General features: G+C 44.0%; 1 protein-coding gene and 3 non-coding genes across 5 annotated transcripts in view; all 4 read right to left on the bottom strand.

Moving 5' to 3' along the window:
- Positions 1–9,196, bottom strand: part of Tex14 (testis expressed 14, intercellular bridge forming factor) — an 89,616-nt gene extending 80,420 nt beyond the window's left edge. For both annotated transcript variants that reach the window (XM_042693111.1, XM_042693121.1), the window contains exons 1-3: positions 9,061–9,196; positions 2,911–3,025; positions 287–452 (exon numbers count right to left, since the gene is read on the bottom strand). In XM_042693111.1, coding sequence (XP_042549045.1) covers positions 287–452; positions 2,911–3,025; positions 9,061–9,196 — 417 coding nt within the window. The remainder of the gene's footprint in view (positions 1–286; positions 453–2,910; positions 3,026–9,060) is intronic.
- On the bottom strand, positions 3,490–3,705 carry LOC122120457. Its single transcript, XR_006149698.1, has one exon. It is a non-coding gene; the product is annotated as a small nucleolar RNA U3 (small nucleolar RNA).
- Positions 9,197–11,334: 2,138 nt separating the features above from the next.
- LOC122120629 lies at positions 11,335–11,498 on the bottom strand. The gene has a single exon (XR_006149760.1). It is a non-coding gene; the product is annotated as a U1 spliceosomal RNA (small nuclear RNA).
- A 3,266-nt stretch (positions 11,499–14,764) lies between these two features.
- Positions 14,765–14,928, bottom strand: LOC122120438. The gene has a single exon (XR_006149691.1). It is a non-coding gene; the product is annotated as a U1 spliceosomal RNA (small nuclear RNA).
- Between the last annotated feature and the right edge of the window lie 1,860 nt (positions 14,929–16,788).

Here is a 16,788-nt window from a genome sequence, read left to right as displayed (position 1 = left end):
TGGGTCCAAAATCTGTGGCTTGAATTGCCAAGCTGGAAAAGGTAAAGGCTAAAGAGCTGGCCACTAAGCTGGGTTAAATGTACAATGTTGATTTCTCTTACATAAAGACGATAAAAAAAATCTCCTTTTAATACACGGGTGGAAAGGCTAGACTTGCCCAAGGTTTTATTGCTGTTTAATTTGCTTTTACCCAGGCCCTGGGAATTCAATGCCAAAGTGAAGACTGCCACAAACTGCAGCTCTCAGAGATCCTGACAGCCTAGCTGAGCATCAACCCCATCCTTACCGGGGTGCTGCGATCCTTTCCTGCTGACAAGGCCCAGGTCTGTGGATTTCGACCCTTCTCGTCATGAAGTCTCAGGTCACCTCCTGCATCCAACAGTTTGCTGAGTATCCATTGATTGCCTGAAAATGCTGCTGCATGAACAGGGGTGCTCCCATCAAAGCAGCGGCTGGGTGAGAGGGGAGAATGGATACAGTGAATGTCTGGGACAAGACTCCTTCCTTCCAGACAGAGAAGATTCAGGGTATAACACAGGGCTCCGAGCTAACAGCAATCTTTTTTAGCGATGAGGATTACAATATCATTTGGGAGGCCCTTTTAGTTCTTTTTTTTTTTTTTTGGTGGGGGCGGGGGATACTCTGAGCCTGGGCACTATCCCTCAGCTCTTCAGCTCAAGGTGAGCACTCTACCACCTGAGCCACAGTGCCACTCCCAGTTTTCTGGTGGTTAACTGGAGATAAAGAGTTTCACGGACTTTCCTGCCTGGGCTATCTTTGAACCGTGATCCTCAGATCTCAGCCTCCTGAATAGCTAAGATTACAGGCATGAGCCACCAACTCCCGGCCCTTCAATTTTTTTCAGTAGCTACATAGTATTCCAAAATAAGGTCTGGCCATAATTAGGTTAATGAGACACTGGGGTATCTCTCAAAAGTATAATCTTAGGAGCCAGGCATGGTGAAATCCATCCATAATCCTAACACCTGAAGTTTGCAGCTAGCGTAAGCAATATAGCAAGGTTTTATCTCAAAACAAATAGGCTGAGGTAGATGCTGATGGCTCATACCTGTAATCCTAGCTACTCAGGAGGCTGAGATCTGAGAATTGCAGTTCAAATCCAGCCAGAGCAGGAAAGTCTGTAAGATACTTATCTCCAATTAACCACCAAAAAACTGGAAGTGGTGCTGTGGCTCAAAGTGATAGAGCAGTAGCCTTGAGCAAAAGAACCCAGGGACAGCACCCAGGTCCTGAGTTCAAGCTCCATGTCTGACAGGGGAAAAAAAAAGTGTGCACACATTCACATGCACGCACGCACGTACGTACACACACACACACACACACACACACACACACAGAGGCTGTGTTAGTTCCAATGGTAGAGGGCTTGCCTAGCAAGGCTCTAGCGTCAATCCTCAGTAACACACACACACCAAAAACATTAAGAAAATATGTAGTCTCAGGACTAGAGGTGTAGCTCAGGTAGGGTACTTGCTTAGCATGCAAGAAGAGGCCTCTAATTTGATCCCTAGCACTGACAAAAGAAAAAACAAGAACAAAAAAAAACCAAAAAACAAAAAAAATCTCACCAGGCAATAGTGGCTCACAACTGTAATCTTTTTTTTTTGGTCGGTTGTGGGACTTGAACTCTGGACCTGAGAGCTGTCTTCAGCTCAAGGCTAGCACTCTACCACTTGAGCCACTGCACCACTTCTGGTTTTCTGAGTGGTTTATTGGAGAAAAGTGTCTCATAGACTTTCCTGCCCGAGCTGGCTTTGAACAGCAATGCTCAGATCTCAGCCTCCTGAGCAGCTAGGATTATAGGTGTGAGCCACTGGTGCAAGGCTACCCCTGTAACCTTTAACTACTCAAGGAGACTAAGATCTTGAGGATTGATGCTCAAAGCCAGCCCTGGAAGAAAGTCCCTGAGCCTATCTCCAATTAACCCAAAAAGCTATAAGTAAAGCTGTGGCTCAAGTGGTAAGAGAACTTGTCTTGAGAGACAGTGACCAGGCCTAGAGTTCAAGCCCTAGTGCTGGCATACACACACACACACACACACACACACACACAAATTCTCATATTTCACCTTGGACTGACTGACACAGAATTTGTAAGTAAGTTCACCAGATGATCTTAATGAGGCTGGCCTGTACCTGAACATCTTGAGAACTATTGCTGGAGCAGACAGGCTGTCCAGCATACCACCTTGTGAACCAAAATTTCTTCCTTGTTGTAAAACAACTACATGTAATGTTTTCATTATTCCTCATCAAATGTATTCCTGGTCTAGTCGTCTTTCTCACAAACAGAAAGCCAAGTTTAGGAAAAAGGATATTATTTTTCATTTCTCATGAATACTAAGGAAAAAAAGAAATAATGGTTGATACTCAACTAAACCTTACAAGTGAACTCAGATCCAAGTGGGATCAAAATACATACTGTTGGACTAGAGGTCTGACTCAAGCCATAGAGCATTTGCCAAGCAAGTGTGAGGAGGCCTTGAGTTCAAGTCCCAGTATCCTCCCAACACACACAAAATACATACTGTTTATTCATTTCTGCCAGAAATTGAACAACAACCCCTTATACTGATTGGGGTAATCCACAAGTGTGGATTTAATTAGTTTTATACCATATCTTTAAAATTTTTTTGAGCCAGATGCCAGTTACTCTTGCCTATGATCCTAGTTACTCATGAGGCTGAGATCTCAGGATCTAGGTTCTGAGATTCTATATTCATCCTTGTTTTTTAGACAATGGTGTTATTTTTTGAGGGGGGTGGGGGGGGGGTCTGGTTGTGGGCCTGAACTCTGGGCCTGGGCGCTGTCCCTCAGCTCTTCTGCTCAAGGCTAGTGCTCTACCACTGAGCCACCTTCCCAACCCCGACAATGGTGTTATTGTACTTACTGGTTTGGATCTGATCCAAAATCCATTAGTGTATCAACTAATTTCTTAAGGCCTAATAATGCTGCAACAAAAAGTGCTGTCTGGCCCAGGGAATTAACTGCATCAACATAAGTTCCTGAAAAACAAACATAGAATCAATGAAAATATCAGGAATCTTAAATTGCCATCTAAGGAAGCACAGACCCAAGTGCAGCAAATCCTATCCTGAAAGGATAAATGGACATCAATGGAGTTTAGCAAGGATTGATCACACACTCAAGGTCAGACCAAATTAACCACCAGAAAACCAGAAGTGGCACTGTGGCTCAAGTGGTAGAGCACTTGCCTTGAGCTGAAGAGCACAGAGACAGCGCCCAAGCCGAGTTCAAGGTCCATGACCACCAAAAAAAAAAAAAAACACTAAAAAGCAAACCAACACTTACAATACTCGCTGAGTATGCCAAACTACAGAGACTAGGTTCCAGTTATTTGTACAACAGAAACTAGAAAAAAAACCACTATGGCTCAATACTAGTCAGAAAATCTCTATTTGATAGATAAATGGCTATTTTTTTAAGCATAATAAAAATTAAGCCAGAAACCACTCAGAATGCATTCTCCCCCTCTCACTCTCCTTTAAGGAGAGAAGAACGATCATCAATGGCAAGAGGCAGTTGCACAAAAGCAATACCAGTTACCGGCTTCACGCTCAGGAGAGAACACTGCACCTCCTCCTCGTGGTTTCTGGTACTCTACACGATCAGTGAGATTTCTCTAGTAACAAACTATAGAAATGATCCCTGAAAGTATAGTCTTAGCCAGAAACTGCTGCTATTTCCTGACTGATTGAAATTCACACATATTATGCTAATGGTGATTTGTTTATGGTATCATTTCTGTTCAATATATATTGGCATATAAATATTCCAAACAGAACCTTTCTTTATTCGGGTTTACAAAGCATTTAAATCTGAGTTTTTAAGACAAACTGTTAGGCTAATTAACATACTGTTGCTCAACAGCCAATCATATGTAGCCATTTCCAACCCGCCCTCCTCTGTGGCACTCTGGGCTAACCTAAGTAACACTGACGTCTACAAAGTGCGCCAGCCGCCTGGGGATAGAGCTAAAAGGTGGAGCACATGGTTATGTCTCTAACACCGAATTTAAGTTAAAAAAAATCACAGCCACACCTCTATTTGGACTTTATCCTGTGAAATTATTCCTTTTAATGTTTTATTACCAAGTCAAGGAATTATTACTCTATAATAACATGGCTTGTATTTACTCATCTGCTTTAAATTTTAGTGACTTCATATCTCCAGTCTGACAAAGCTTTTCTATATTATGAAGCCCTGCAGGATCTAACTCACATTCACTTCATGAGTCTTATTTTGTGCCACACTACCTCAGTTCCTGTCTGTATGGATAGCTTTCCCGAAGATTTGACTTAACAGGTTGGTTGTTTTCAGGGAGATGCATGCTCATAGGTAAGTGACTGTACTGAGGCTTCAACTCCAGGCCCAGGCATTGTTCTACTTGACCCATAGCTCCACTTCCAGTCTTTTGCTGGTTGACTGGAGGTAAGAGTCACAGATTTCTGCCCTAGCTTGCATCTTAACTGTGAGACTAGATTTCATATCTGAGATCTCAGGTTTCAGGTTATAATTTTTTTTGGGGGGGGGGGGGGTCAGTTGTGGGGCTTGAACTCTGGGCCTGGGTGCTGTCCCTGAGTTCTTTAGCTCAAGGCGAGTGCTCTACTGCTTGAGCCACAGCGCCACTTCCAGTTTTCTAGTGGTTTATTGGAGATAAGAATCTCACAGACTTTCCTCCGCTGGCTGGCTCTCAACCACGATCCTCAGATCTCAGCCTCCTGAGTAGCTAGGATTACAGGTGTGAGCCATGGGTGCTCCAGGGGACTTCTAGGTGTAAGGTCTGCTCCTGGATGGTGAGCAGACTCCACCCTCTTCGCAGCAAAGTCTCCACCCAGTACCTGCATTACCTAGGCAACTGGCACACCTGGAAGAGGTCACATCTGCATCCGCTGAGGTCACATCTGAATTTGATGTGGCCACACCTTTCTCGGCCCATACCCTAGATAAGGCCTAGCCCAGGCCCAGATGCCCTTTCCCAGCTCTCTCTTCTCTTTCCCAGCTCTTTCCCAGCCACGTGGAGGGCCAACATGGCCTGGTGCCAGCCAGAATGATGAATAAACCTACCCCTTACCTGAATACCACGTGCGTGGTAACCTCTTTTTAAAAACCTAACACTAGGGACATACCTTTGGCTTTAAAATCTAAACTTCAAGGGGGGAAGGGGAGTGGGGAAAAAAAACAACTAAACTTCAAGAACCTAACAGTAGTATTCCTCTTAGATACTAGATTTTGCAGAAACCACTCAGATAAATGATACTGGCTTTTCATTCAGGAAAGAACAATGTGATGTCTATGAAAGTTTGTGCATTCAACCACTATGAAAACTGTAGTGAATGTTTGTTTTTTTTTTTTTGTCGGTCGTGGGGCTTGAACTCTGGGCCTGGGCGCTGTCCCTCAGCTCTTCAGCTCAAGGTGAGCGCTCTACCACTTGAGCTATAGCGCCACTTCCGGTTTTCTGGTGGTTTATTAGAGATAGGAGTCTCACGGTCTCTCCTGCCCGGGCTGGCTTTGAACTGCGATCCTCAGATCTCAGCCTCCTGAGTAGCTAGGATTACAGGCGTGAGCCACCAGCGCCCAGCTCTGTAGTGAATGTTTACAGTAGTGAGTTTTAGGATTTTTTTTTTCCAGTCCTAGTGCTTGAACTCAGGGCCTGGGTACTATCCCTGATCTTTTGCTCAAGGCTAGCGCTCTACCACTTAAGCCACAGCACTACTTCCAGCCTTTTCTGTTTATGTGGTACTGAGGAATGGAACCCAGGGCTTCATGTTAGGCAAGAACTATACCACTAAGCCACATTCCCAGCCCATGTTTCTGAGCTCTTTTTGTTCTGAGCTAGCACTCTACCATTTAAACCACAGGTTTTTGGTGATTAATTGGAGATAAGAGTCTCATGGGCTTTGCTGCTCAGGCTGACTTTGAACAGTAATCCTCACATCTCAGCCTCTGTCGTAGCTAGAATTACAGATATAAGCCACTAGTGCCTGGTTATTTTTTGTTGTTGCTGTTGATTGTTTGTTCTCCCATGTTGAAACTGGCTTCTGTTATATATTTCATAATTGAAAAAAAGACAATATTCAGAACACTATATTCACTTGTAAACTTTTCAGATTGAACTCACTAACATACAGCTCCGATCATATACTACCCTCTGTGCTGCTTTTCTCTCCCCCACTCCAGAAAGCTATAATTACTTCACCAATCACAGCCACTTAAAGGTCAGTCTCTGACTTTAACTGATGTGATCTGATGCTAATTCTAGGAATTAGTATCAGAATCTCATCGAACTGTATGGTACTCACAGTTGGAGAATCAAATAACTGGTGTTGAATGGAGTCAGAGAGAGAAAAACCCTTGGAGCCAGAGCAACCACTTATTTAGAAACACAAATCTATTTAAGCTCTTCAAACTTTTAAGAGTTCTGATTCCAGTGATGGTCAATTAATATGTATCAGACCAATTCTCCCACAGATAACAAATTTAAACTCTAGAAAAAAATGTAAAAACTATGTGAAGTCACTGAATAACAACAACACAACAAAAGGTTCATATGAGAGACTTTGAAGAAAGGAATTTTGGAAATGTTTTATGACTTTGAGCCTAAGAATGTGGCTAAACTAGAGTAAAAACAGTTTTACTGCCTTGAAGAACTATAGGTTACAGTTCAGGGCTAGCAGTCACTGCAACTATGGAACAGAGTCAGAAGGAGAGGTCCCAGTACTGTATGTAAACTCTACCCAACACTTGGGCTGACTCTCCACACATGCCCAGGGCTGGCTCAAAGTAGCACAACCAAAGTCTAAGCAAATGCACGGATGTAGCTGGAGATGTGGCTCAAATGGGGACTCTTATCCCTAGCAAGTATGAGGCCCTGAGTTCAATCCCTGGTCTCACCAAAAAAGAAAAAGAAAGAATTTAAAGATACTGAATGTTCACAAGATACCTTGTATTTAGATATAATAAATGTCATAATACTTTTTCTCACACTGGAAATGTGGCTAGACAAACACAAGAAATAACACAGCAATCTGGAGCATTAGCTTTTTTGTTTTGTTTTGTTTTTTTGTCGGCGTGGGGCCTGAACTCTGGGCCTAGGCGCCGTCCCTCAGTTCTTCAACTGTAGACTAGCACTCTACCACTTGGGCCTCAGCCCCACTTCTGGCTTTTTCTGCTTATGTGGTGCTGAGGAATCGAACCGAGGGCCTCATGCATACAAGGCAAGCACTCTACCACTGAGCCACCTTCCCAGCCCCTGGAGCATTAGCTTTTATGTGAATGTACACAAAGACATCCATCCTATAGAGTATAATGTAAATTTTTGAGGAGCAGAAACCATCTTTCCAATAAACTGTTGAGTTCACTATTCCACTTACACATCTTAAGCATGGTTTGTAGAAAAGTTTGAGTGGCTTTGTTTTGTTGTGAAAATACTGGGGATTTGACTTTTTTATTCAAGGATGGCTTTTTGCTGCTTAACTGGAGATAGATCTCATGGGTTTGTCTGACTTGACTGGCTTCAAACTGCAATCCTAAGATCTCAGCCTCCTGAGTAGCTACAATTACAGCTGTGAGCCACCTGAGCTTGGCTTTAAAGAACTTTCTGAAGGCATTCTGTGGGATAGTTGAATCCAGAAAACCTGGCATTTCCCTCCTATCTATTCCTGAAAGTCTTGACAAATGCTGTTAAGGAAAACATTGGAGAGAAACAAGGTGACCTTAACCCTACAAACAAGATAGTAGAAGCTTAATATGCCTCATTCTTTCCATAATAAAAAGAGGGGAGGAGTATTCAGGAGAACTTCTAGTAACTCTGAACATAGCAGGCCTGGATCTCTAAGCCTCCTTCCAAGTACCACCCTAGGTTCATCTTGTATATACTAGGGAGATTTTATTTGTGGATTTTTGTGGATTTTTATTTTTTTGTCGGTTGTGGGGCTTGAAGACAAGCCACTTCTGGTTTCCTGTTGGTTAACTGGAGATAAGAGTCTCACAGACTTTCCTGCCCAAGCTGCCTTCAAACCATGATCCTCAGATCTCAGCCTTCTGAGTAGCTAGGATTTCAGGCATGAGCCACTGGTGCCTGGCTGTTTTGTCATTCTTTTGAAGAGTGCCTGAACTGTACACATTTCTGTCTGCTAGCATGCTAAATCTGCCAGCAACCTCTACCTAGTGGACACAAAGAGGTCAGGGAGAATTGTCAAAGTTCCTCTCCTCAGTCCACCACAGGCCTGAAAAGACTCAATGGATAGAATTGATTCGAAGGAGCCGGGCGCTGGTGGCTCATGCCTGTAATCCTAGCTACTCAGGAGGCTGAGATCTGAGGATCGCAGGTTCAAAGCCAGCCCGGGCAGGAAAGACCGTGAGACTCCTATCTCCAATAAACCACCAGAAAACCGGAAGTGGCGCTGTAGCTCAAGTGGTAGAGCGCTCGCCTTGAGCTGAAGAGCTGAGGGACAGCGCCCAGGCCCAGAGTTCAAGCCCCACGACCGACCAAAAAAAAAAAAGAATTGATTCGAAGGAGATAAGGCAGAAATCAAGTAGAGTCAAAGGCAAAACCTTCAAGTCCAGCCAAGTAGAAGATCTTCTGGAGCTCCAACATAAAACAAACTTCCTCTAAAGAATGACTTAACACCTCTATTGAACAATATAACTGAACTGGTAGGGATAATTCACTTGTAACTTTAACTTTTTTTGGGGGGGCGGGGGGGTCGGTTGTGGGGCCTGAACTCTGGGCCTGGGCGCTGTCCCTCAGCTCTTCAGCTCAAGGCTACTGCTCTACCACTTGAGCCACAGCACCACTTCCAGCTTTTTTTTTGCTTACGTGGTGCTAAGGAATGGAACCCAGGGCCTCATGCATTGCAAGGCAAGCACTCTACCACTGAGCCACCTTCCCAGCCCCTGTAACTTTAACTTTTGGATTTCTCCAAGAACTTAGTTTTCAAATGGCTCTAGTTTTTCTCTGAATGCTAATTCAAAAATGTGAGCCAAGTTGTATCTGCCATTTCAACTCAATATTTACCTTTCTTGAGAATTTTCTTCACTTTCACATAATTTCCTTGTTTGACATATTCATGAAGCTGAGCTTCCAAGGAGTCATTTCTTAAGGTACCAAGCTGAACAGGACAAGGGACTTGAAGATGAACAGTCCGAGACATCCTGTTTGAAATGAAAGCAACATGCTTATTCTTACAGAACCAGATAAGCAAACAAACAATCCACAGCAATTATTATTCTTTCTGTCCCTCTTTTTTGTGTGTCAGTCCTAGGGCTTGAACTCAGGACTCAGGGCCTGGATGCTGTGCCTGAGCTCTTCAGCTCAAGGTGAGCACTCTACCACTTAAGCCACAACTCTGTACTCCACTTCCAGTCTTCTGGAGGTTAATTGGAGATAAAGAGTCTCATGAGGGGCCCGGCATGTAGCTTACTGATAGAGTGCTTGCTTCGCATGCATGAAGCCCCAGGTTTGATTCCTGAGTACCACATAAGCAAAAAAGTTGGAAGTGGTGCTGCAGCTCAAGTGATAGAGCACTATCCTTGGGCACAGAGAGGCTTGGGATAGTGCCCAGGCCCCCTGAGTTCAGGGACTAGGAATGGCAAAAAAAAAAAAGTGCATGGCTGTTTTTAGCCAGGCGCCAGTTGCTCACGCCTGTAATCCTAGCTACTCAGGAGGCTGAGATCTGAGGATCTTGGTTCAAAGCCAGCCCAGGCAGGAAAATCTGTGTGACTCTTATCTCCGATAAACCACCAGAAAACCGGTGCTGTGGCTCAAGTGGTAGAACGCTAGCCTTGAGCTGAAGAGCTGACACCATCACCACCACCACCACCAACAACAACAAAAAGTCTCATGGACTTTCTTTCCAGGGCTGGCTCTGAACGGCAATCCTCAAGATCTCAGCCTCCTGAACAGTAAGGATTACAGATGTGGGCCATCAGGACTTTTTTTTTTTTTTTGGTCCCTTTTGGGACTGGAACTCGGACTGGGCACTGTACCTGAGTCCCTGTTTGCTCAAGCCTAGCTAGTGCTTAAACTACAGTTCACTTCTGGCTTTTTCTGTGATTAAAGAGACTCACTGCTTTCTTGTATGGACTATTTCTTTTTTTTTTTTTTTCTTTTTGCTTATGTGGTGCTGAGGAATCGAACCCAGGGCCTCTGGCATGCAAGGCAAGCGCTCTACCACTGAGCCAACTTCCCAGCCCCTGGACTATTTCTTAAGTATCAAGGAAGACCAGCACCAAAACAGCCACTCATATACCAAATCTACAGATGATTCAACCCCTTTTATACAACAGCATATAATTTTTATATAACCTCACTTTCCCAGTATACATACTAAATCACCTGTAGATTATGTACAATACTTCATACAGTGTAAAGGTCATGCAAATAGTTCCTATATTATATTATTCAAAGAATAAAAACGGGCTGGGAAGGTGGCTCAGCGGTAGAGCGCTTGCCTGGCACGCTCGAGGCCCTGGGTTCGATTCCTCAGCACCACATAAGCAGAGAAAGCCGGAAGTGGCGCTGTGGCTCAAGTGGTAGAGCGCTGGTCTACAGCTGAAGAGCTGGAGGACAGTGCCCAGGCCCAGAGTTCAGGCCCCACGACCGGACCAAAAAAACAAAACAAAACAAAGAATAAAAACAGAATCAGTCCCAATAGCAATTGGTAAAAACTGCAGTTGGAAAGGAAATCTTTCTACTGAATTCAAGTTTCACACATGCTAGACAGACAGAAGCCTTACTGAAGGAATTTTCTTGCCTATGAAATTGGTTGAATATGACAGTTGCTTATTTGCCTGTTTTGTAATACTATGAGTTGAACTCTAGAGACCCAACTTGTAAAAAAGTAGAGTAATATAAAAACTACAGAACATATGTGAGAACCTGTCTCACTGTTGAAATTAAAATGCTAACAATCTAAAGCGGGCAACCAAGAGTCAACATATTATCTATTCTACAGTATAATAATAACAAATCCCCCAAAAATATAAGAAAAATCCAATAGGTATGAGCCTTCAAAGGAATCCCTAGTTTCAACACCTCTAACCCCAAATGCCACCTTACAAGTAGAAAAGTTAAAAAAAAGAAAAACAAAAAAAAAAAAACCACGCACACCCAAAAAAAACAGCCAAGCTTCAGCAAGATATCTTTGCTAATGTATTGACCTGACGCTAAGCAAAAACTCCAGCTAAAAAACACCCATACAAAAGAAGACAAAACACGTTTGAGTAAAAAAAAGAAATTAAAACAACACCCACCCCACAAACTAAGTTCTAACTTTTGCTACAATAATGCCAGGGGAGAGCGCGAACGCAGTCCCCCACTACCACAAATTATGCAGTCGAGTTTCCCACATTTGGGGAAATCGCAGGGGTCAGCACATCCGGAGTGCAATGGATAAGCCTCGCCCTGGGAAAACCACCTTCGTGATCATGGTATCTCCCCTGCCAGGTAAGTATGAGTTGCACAGGAACCCATGCTACCTCACCCTCATCCTCAACACACTATACAGTTATGGTCAATTACATTCCCAAGCTCTTTAGGCCTTCACTTCAAAACTTCACACTTGTTCATATGATCTAGCTCAGGCCACATCCTTTTGGACACTCGTTACAATTTTTCCCATGCAAATATGTCTACAACCGGCAGGCCCCGCGCTCTTATCTACATATCCCCGCCTCTTTAGTGACGTCACCGCTGGTTTCTAGCTTTCTTCACCACAGTTCCCTCGGTAATAAGACCGACGAATTTAACTAAAGAGATTTAAAAACGCCTTGCCTTTGGAGTACACGCAAAGCTTCTTGAGTGGATTAGTAAATGACCAGCCTAAAGCGTGCGATGCACTGCAGCGTGGTGGAAGGTGGTGTGGGGGTTGCTTAGGAAGAAGTATGTATTGACAGGTCTGCATCCGAAGACAGTCAAACCACAGTCTGCCTACCTCACAAGGTTTCTGTGAAGCCTGAGAGTGAAAAAGGCAGCTAGGAGCCTACACTCCTCGCTGAGGCCATCTGTTCCAGGATGGGTTCATGTGGATTTGAGCCTCAAAAAGCAAGTTTCACTAAGATTTACATTTGCAATTACCCACCCGAGTGGAACTAACATCCAGCCTGTATGTGGCAGCCAAAAGGAGGTGGTACTCCTCTTGACATAATATGTGATACACTATTTTCAGTTCTGCCTTTATAGTCTGGCTGAGCACACTGGACTCCACAAAAATGTTTCCCACAGCCAGGTCCTGGTGGCTCACGCCTGTAATCCTAGTTACTCAGGAGGCTGAGATCTGAGGATCACAGTTCAAAGCCAGCTTGGGCAGGAAAGTCCATGAGACTCTTATCTCCAATAAATTACTAGAAAACTGGAAGTAGGCTGTGGCTCAAGTGATAGAGTACTAACCTTGAGCCAAAAAGCTGAGGGACAGCACCCAGGCCCAGAGTTCAAGCACCATGACCTACCAAAAAAAAAAAAAAGTATCCTACACAACGGTGGTATTCCAGGAGAGTGTGAAAAAAATCTCATTCAAATCTTTTTTTCTTTCTTTGCTGGTTCTGGGGCTTGAATTCAGGGCCTGGGTGCTATCTCTCAGCTGTTTTGCTCAAGGTTAGTGATCTAACACTTGAGCCACATCTCCATTTCCAGCTTTTTGGTGATTAATTGGAAATAAGGGTCTTTTCCTTCCTGCCTGGGCTGGCAGAAAAATCCTCAGATTTCAGCCTCCTGAGTAGCTAGGATGAAAGACAAGTTTTAAGTGACAGTAGAATGCTATTATGGTCTTGCCTAGTTTACATCTTGTCAAATGAATGATGTCTTGCTTGTAGGAGCAAGTATAAGTTCTAAATGGTTTTTGTTATTCCTCACTTAAAAAAATGTTTTATGTTTTGACAAATGATGTCCAAGTTTTTTGTTGTTGCTGCTGCTGCTGCTGAAATCAAGTTTCTCACTTGCTAGACAAGCAGGAACTGCTTGAGCCACACCTCCATGATGAAGTTTTCTTTTTTTTTTTTAATTTTTTTTGGGTCCGGTCGTGGGGCCTGAACTCTGAGCCTGAGCACTGTCCCTTAGCTCTTCAGCTCAAGGCTGGCGCTCTACCACTTGAGCCACAGCGCCACTTCCGGCTTTTTTCTTTTTGCTTATGTTGTGCTGAGGAATCAAACCCAGCGCCTCAAGCATGCAAGGCAAGCGCTCTACCGCTGAGCCACCTTCCCAGCCCCTGAAGTTTTCTTCTGAGGCTGGCTGAACATGAAAATGCAGAAACAAGTCCTCCTCAAGTCATGAGTCTACAAACAACCTGAGTTAGTAATCTCCCCCTAAACCTGTTTGCAAGAAAAATTCACAACTTCTTGTTGTGATACTATGCCAAAAACTTTTAGCTGGATGGACTGAAGTATAATTTAACTGTCTGGTCTTCCCAAATGGAAACCAGATGCAGGTATCAGGGTAGATTTAGTTCCCACATTACAAACACATTACCACACAGGATCACCAGGGAAATGTTCGTTTATAGCTGTTGAAACACCATAAACTCTAAAAAGGATAGTCTGAGCACAAATATATTTAGAACTATCTTCGTAGCTCATGAATATACTTAGAACTAGCTTCATGTCTCATCAACTATTATTTTTGAAACTTTTTTTTTTTTTTCTGTTGGTCCTGGGGCCTGAACTCTGGGCCTGGGCACTGTCCCTCGCTCAGCTCTTCAGCTCAAGGTTAGCACTCTACCACTTGAGCCACAGCACTTCTGGCTTTTTCTGTTTATGTGATACTGAGGAATCAAACCCAGGACTTCATGCATGCTAGGCAAGGACTATACCACTAAGCCACATTCCCAGCCCTCAAGTTTTCTTTCTTTCTTTTTTTTTTTTTTTGGGTCCAGACGTGGGGCCTGAACTCTGAGCCTGGGCGCTGTCCCTCAGCTCTTCAGCTCAAGGCTAGTGCTCAACCACTTGAGCCACAGCACCACTTCCGGCTTTTTTCTTTTTGCTTATGTGGTGCTGAAGAATCGAACCCAGGGCCTCAGGCAAGGCAAGCACTCTACCACTGAGCCACCTTCCCAGCCCCAAGTTTTCTTGTATACATAATTGAACAGCCAAGCACTGGAGGCTGAGGGCACCTGCTCAGTTAGAGATACAGGAATGAGCCAGCCACCAGTCCCGTCATTTTGCCAGCTGTGTCTTGTTAAAATTCAGTAAAGTAGATGAAACTTGTTAGGAAATCCCTAACACAGAATGTTAATGCCCATTGCCAAGAAAACATGAGCAAAACTGGTACAATCCCGTGATATATTAGGAATTTCTGGTGGCCAGACCTATTTTGCTTCTGACACACACTGACCCAGACCCAGCCTCCCTTAGGGAACATTATTTAAACATCGGGAGGAACTGGAACACATTACATGCCGAACAGGAAAACACACATGCAAAGAAGCTGAGAGGAAGGAGCTGGGAAGGTGGCTCAGTGGTAGAACTTGCCTTGCATGCATTTGGCCCTGGGTTCGATTCCTCAGCACCACATAAGCAAAAAGAAAAAAAAAAGTGCTGTGGCTCAAGTGGTAGAGCGCTAGCCTTGAGTCGAGCAGCTGAAGAACAGTGCACAAAGCCCAAATTTGAGGCTTCACAACTGGACCCAAAAAAAATAAAATAAAAGAGAAAGAAAACATCAAAGAATCACAGTACTGACACAAACAAGCACAAACAAACTTACAAAAGCCTGTATTTATAACTACAAGAAACAGGGGAGAGCGCGAACGCAGTCCCCCACTACCACAAATTATGCAGTCGAGTTTCCCACATTTGGGGAAATCGCAGGGGTCAGCACATCCAGAGTGCAATAGATAAGCCTCGCCCTGGGAAAACCACCTTCGTGATCATGGTATCTCCCCTGCCAGGTAAGTATGAGCTGAACGTTGAAAAGGCACTGTCTGCTGCTGGATATACCACTGTTTGATTCGGGTTATTAATGAATCTTCTCTAACTGGAATTTGTCTACATACTGCGACCAAAATAAAAACATTTCCATGTAGTATCTTAGTACTGGCAATGGACATGTTTAATGTAACAACATAGAGATGATTTCCAGGGACCCAGTTTCCCAAGTGTCTTGAGTCATTCATCTGCATACTCCACCCTCAGCATTATGTCATGCAAAGGGTCCAGCCCACTGCTGGGGACTACCAACCACAAACCACTTCCTCCAGAATGACTTCTGGTAGAATACTTTCCAGACAAAAATCTTGCATCACTCAGCATAGCAGAAAAGCTCTCCTTATAAGGAAAGCCTTTTTTATTAAATAGATTTGAATGAAGCCAGGTGCTGGTGGCTAAACACATAATCCTAGCTACTCAGGAGGCTAAGATCTGAGTATTGAGACTCAAAGCCAGCCCATGAGGAAAGTCCATGAGATTTTTTTTTTTTTGGGGGGGGGGTCAGTCATGGGGCTTGAAAACTGAGACTGGGCTCTGTCTTCAGCTCAAGGCAAGTGCTCTACCACTTGAGCCACAGCACCACTTCTGGTTTTCTGGTGGTTAATTGGAGCCGAGCACCAGTGGCTCACGCCTGTAATCCTAGTTACTCAGGAGGCTGAGATATGAGGATCATGGTTTAAAGCCAGCCCGGGCAGGAAAGTCCGTGAGACTCTTATCTCAAATAAACCACTAGAAAACCGGAAGTAGCACTGTAGCTCAAGCGGTAGCATGCTCGCCTTGAGCTGAAGAGCTGAGGGATCGTGCCCAAGCCCCAGTGTTCAAGCCCCACTACCGACAAAAAAAAAAAAGTCTCTCGGATTTTCCTGCCCAGTCTGACTTTGATCCGTGATCCTCAGATCTCAGCCTCCTGATTAGCTAGGATTATAGGTGTGAACCACTGGTGCTCCGCTTCCATGAATGAGTTTTTTATCTCAAACTAACCACCAGAAAAAGCCAGAAGTGGTGTGTTAACTCAAGAGGTAGAGTGCTAGCCTTGAGCAAAGCACACAAGCCCTGAGTTCAAGTCCCAGGAGCGGCAATAAATAAATATGAGATTTTTTTTTTTACACTTCCCTGCAATACCACCATTCCACTGCAGCCTACCAGCATCATTTCCCCAGGAAGAGCAAGATGTTAGTGAAGTGTATTGTAAAGAGCAGGAATTTGTGGGGGGGAGGGTTGGCGGGGGTGGGGGGGGGGTGGGGGGTGGGGGGGGGCACCTTGCATGTTTTTGCGGTGCTAGGAACTGGTGAACCCTGGATCTCAAGCAGACCAAATGAATACTACCCGACCCAGCCCAGCATGAGTTTTTGAATCCAAAAATCTGAACTGCTTCCCACTGTTTACACTTTACCATAAGCTTCTAGCCTTTGCACATGCCCTTCTATTCGTAAGATATATTAGGAGCACTAAGCCAAATATAGTAAGCCCACTTAGTTTGTGGATTTATTAAAGTGTAGTCAACAGCATTACACACACACACACACATTTTACAGGCACGATCTTGCTCTGAAGTTTTCTAACACAAAGTTGAAACTATGGAAGTTTCTTCCCTAGTGGACCTAGAGTCATTTCCTTGTTTATAAGTCCTCTCTTTCAGTTTTCTCCCTAAGCTTCTATAAATTCTCCTAGTCCTTTAACTTTTACTAAAGTCTACAGCTGAGTGAGGTGAGGTGGTAAGCACCTGTTTAAATACCTACTTACTTGGAAGATCAAAATGAAGGACTGGTTTTAATCAAACATAAACCAAAAAAAAAACAAAACTAGATCACCTCACCAAACACTCAAGCCT

This window comes from Dipodomys spectabilis, unplaced genomic scaffold (assembly GCF_019054845.1).
Source record: "Dipodomys spectabilis isolate Male_0828 unplaced genomic scaffold, ASM1905484v1 ptg000004l, whole genome shotgun sequence".
Taxonomy (NCBI): Eukaryota; Metazoa; Chordata; class Mammalia; order Rodentia; family Heteromyidae; genus Dipodomys; species Dipodomys spectabilis.
This window is presented reverse-complemented; position numbering and strand designations above follow the sequence as displayed.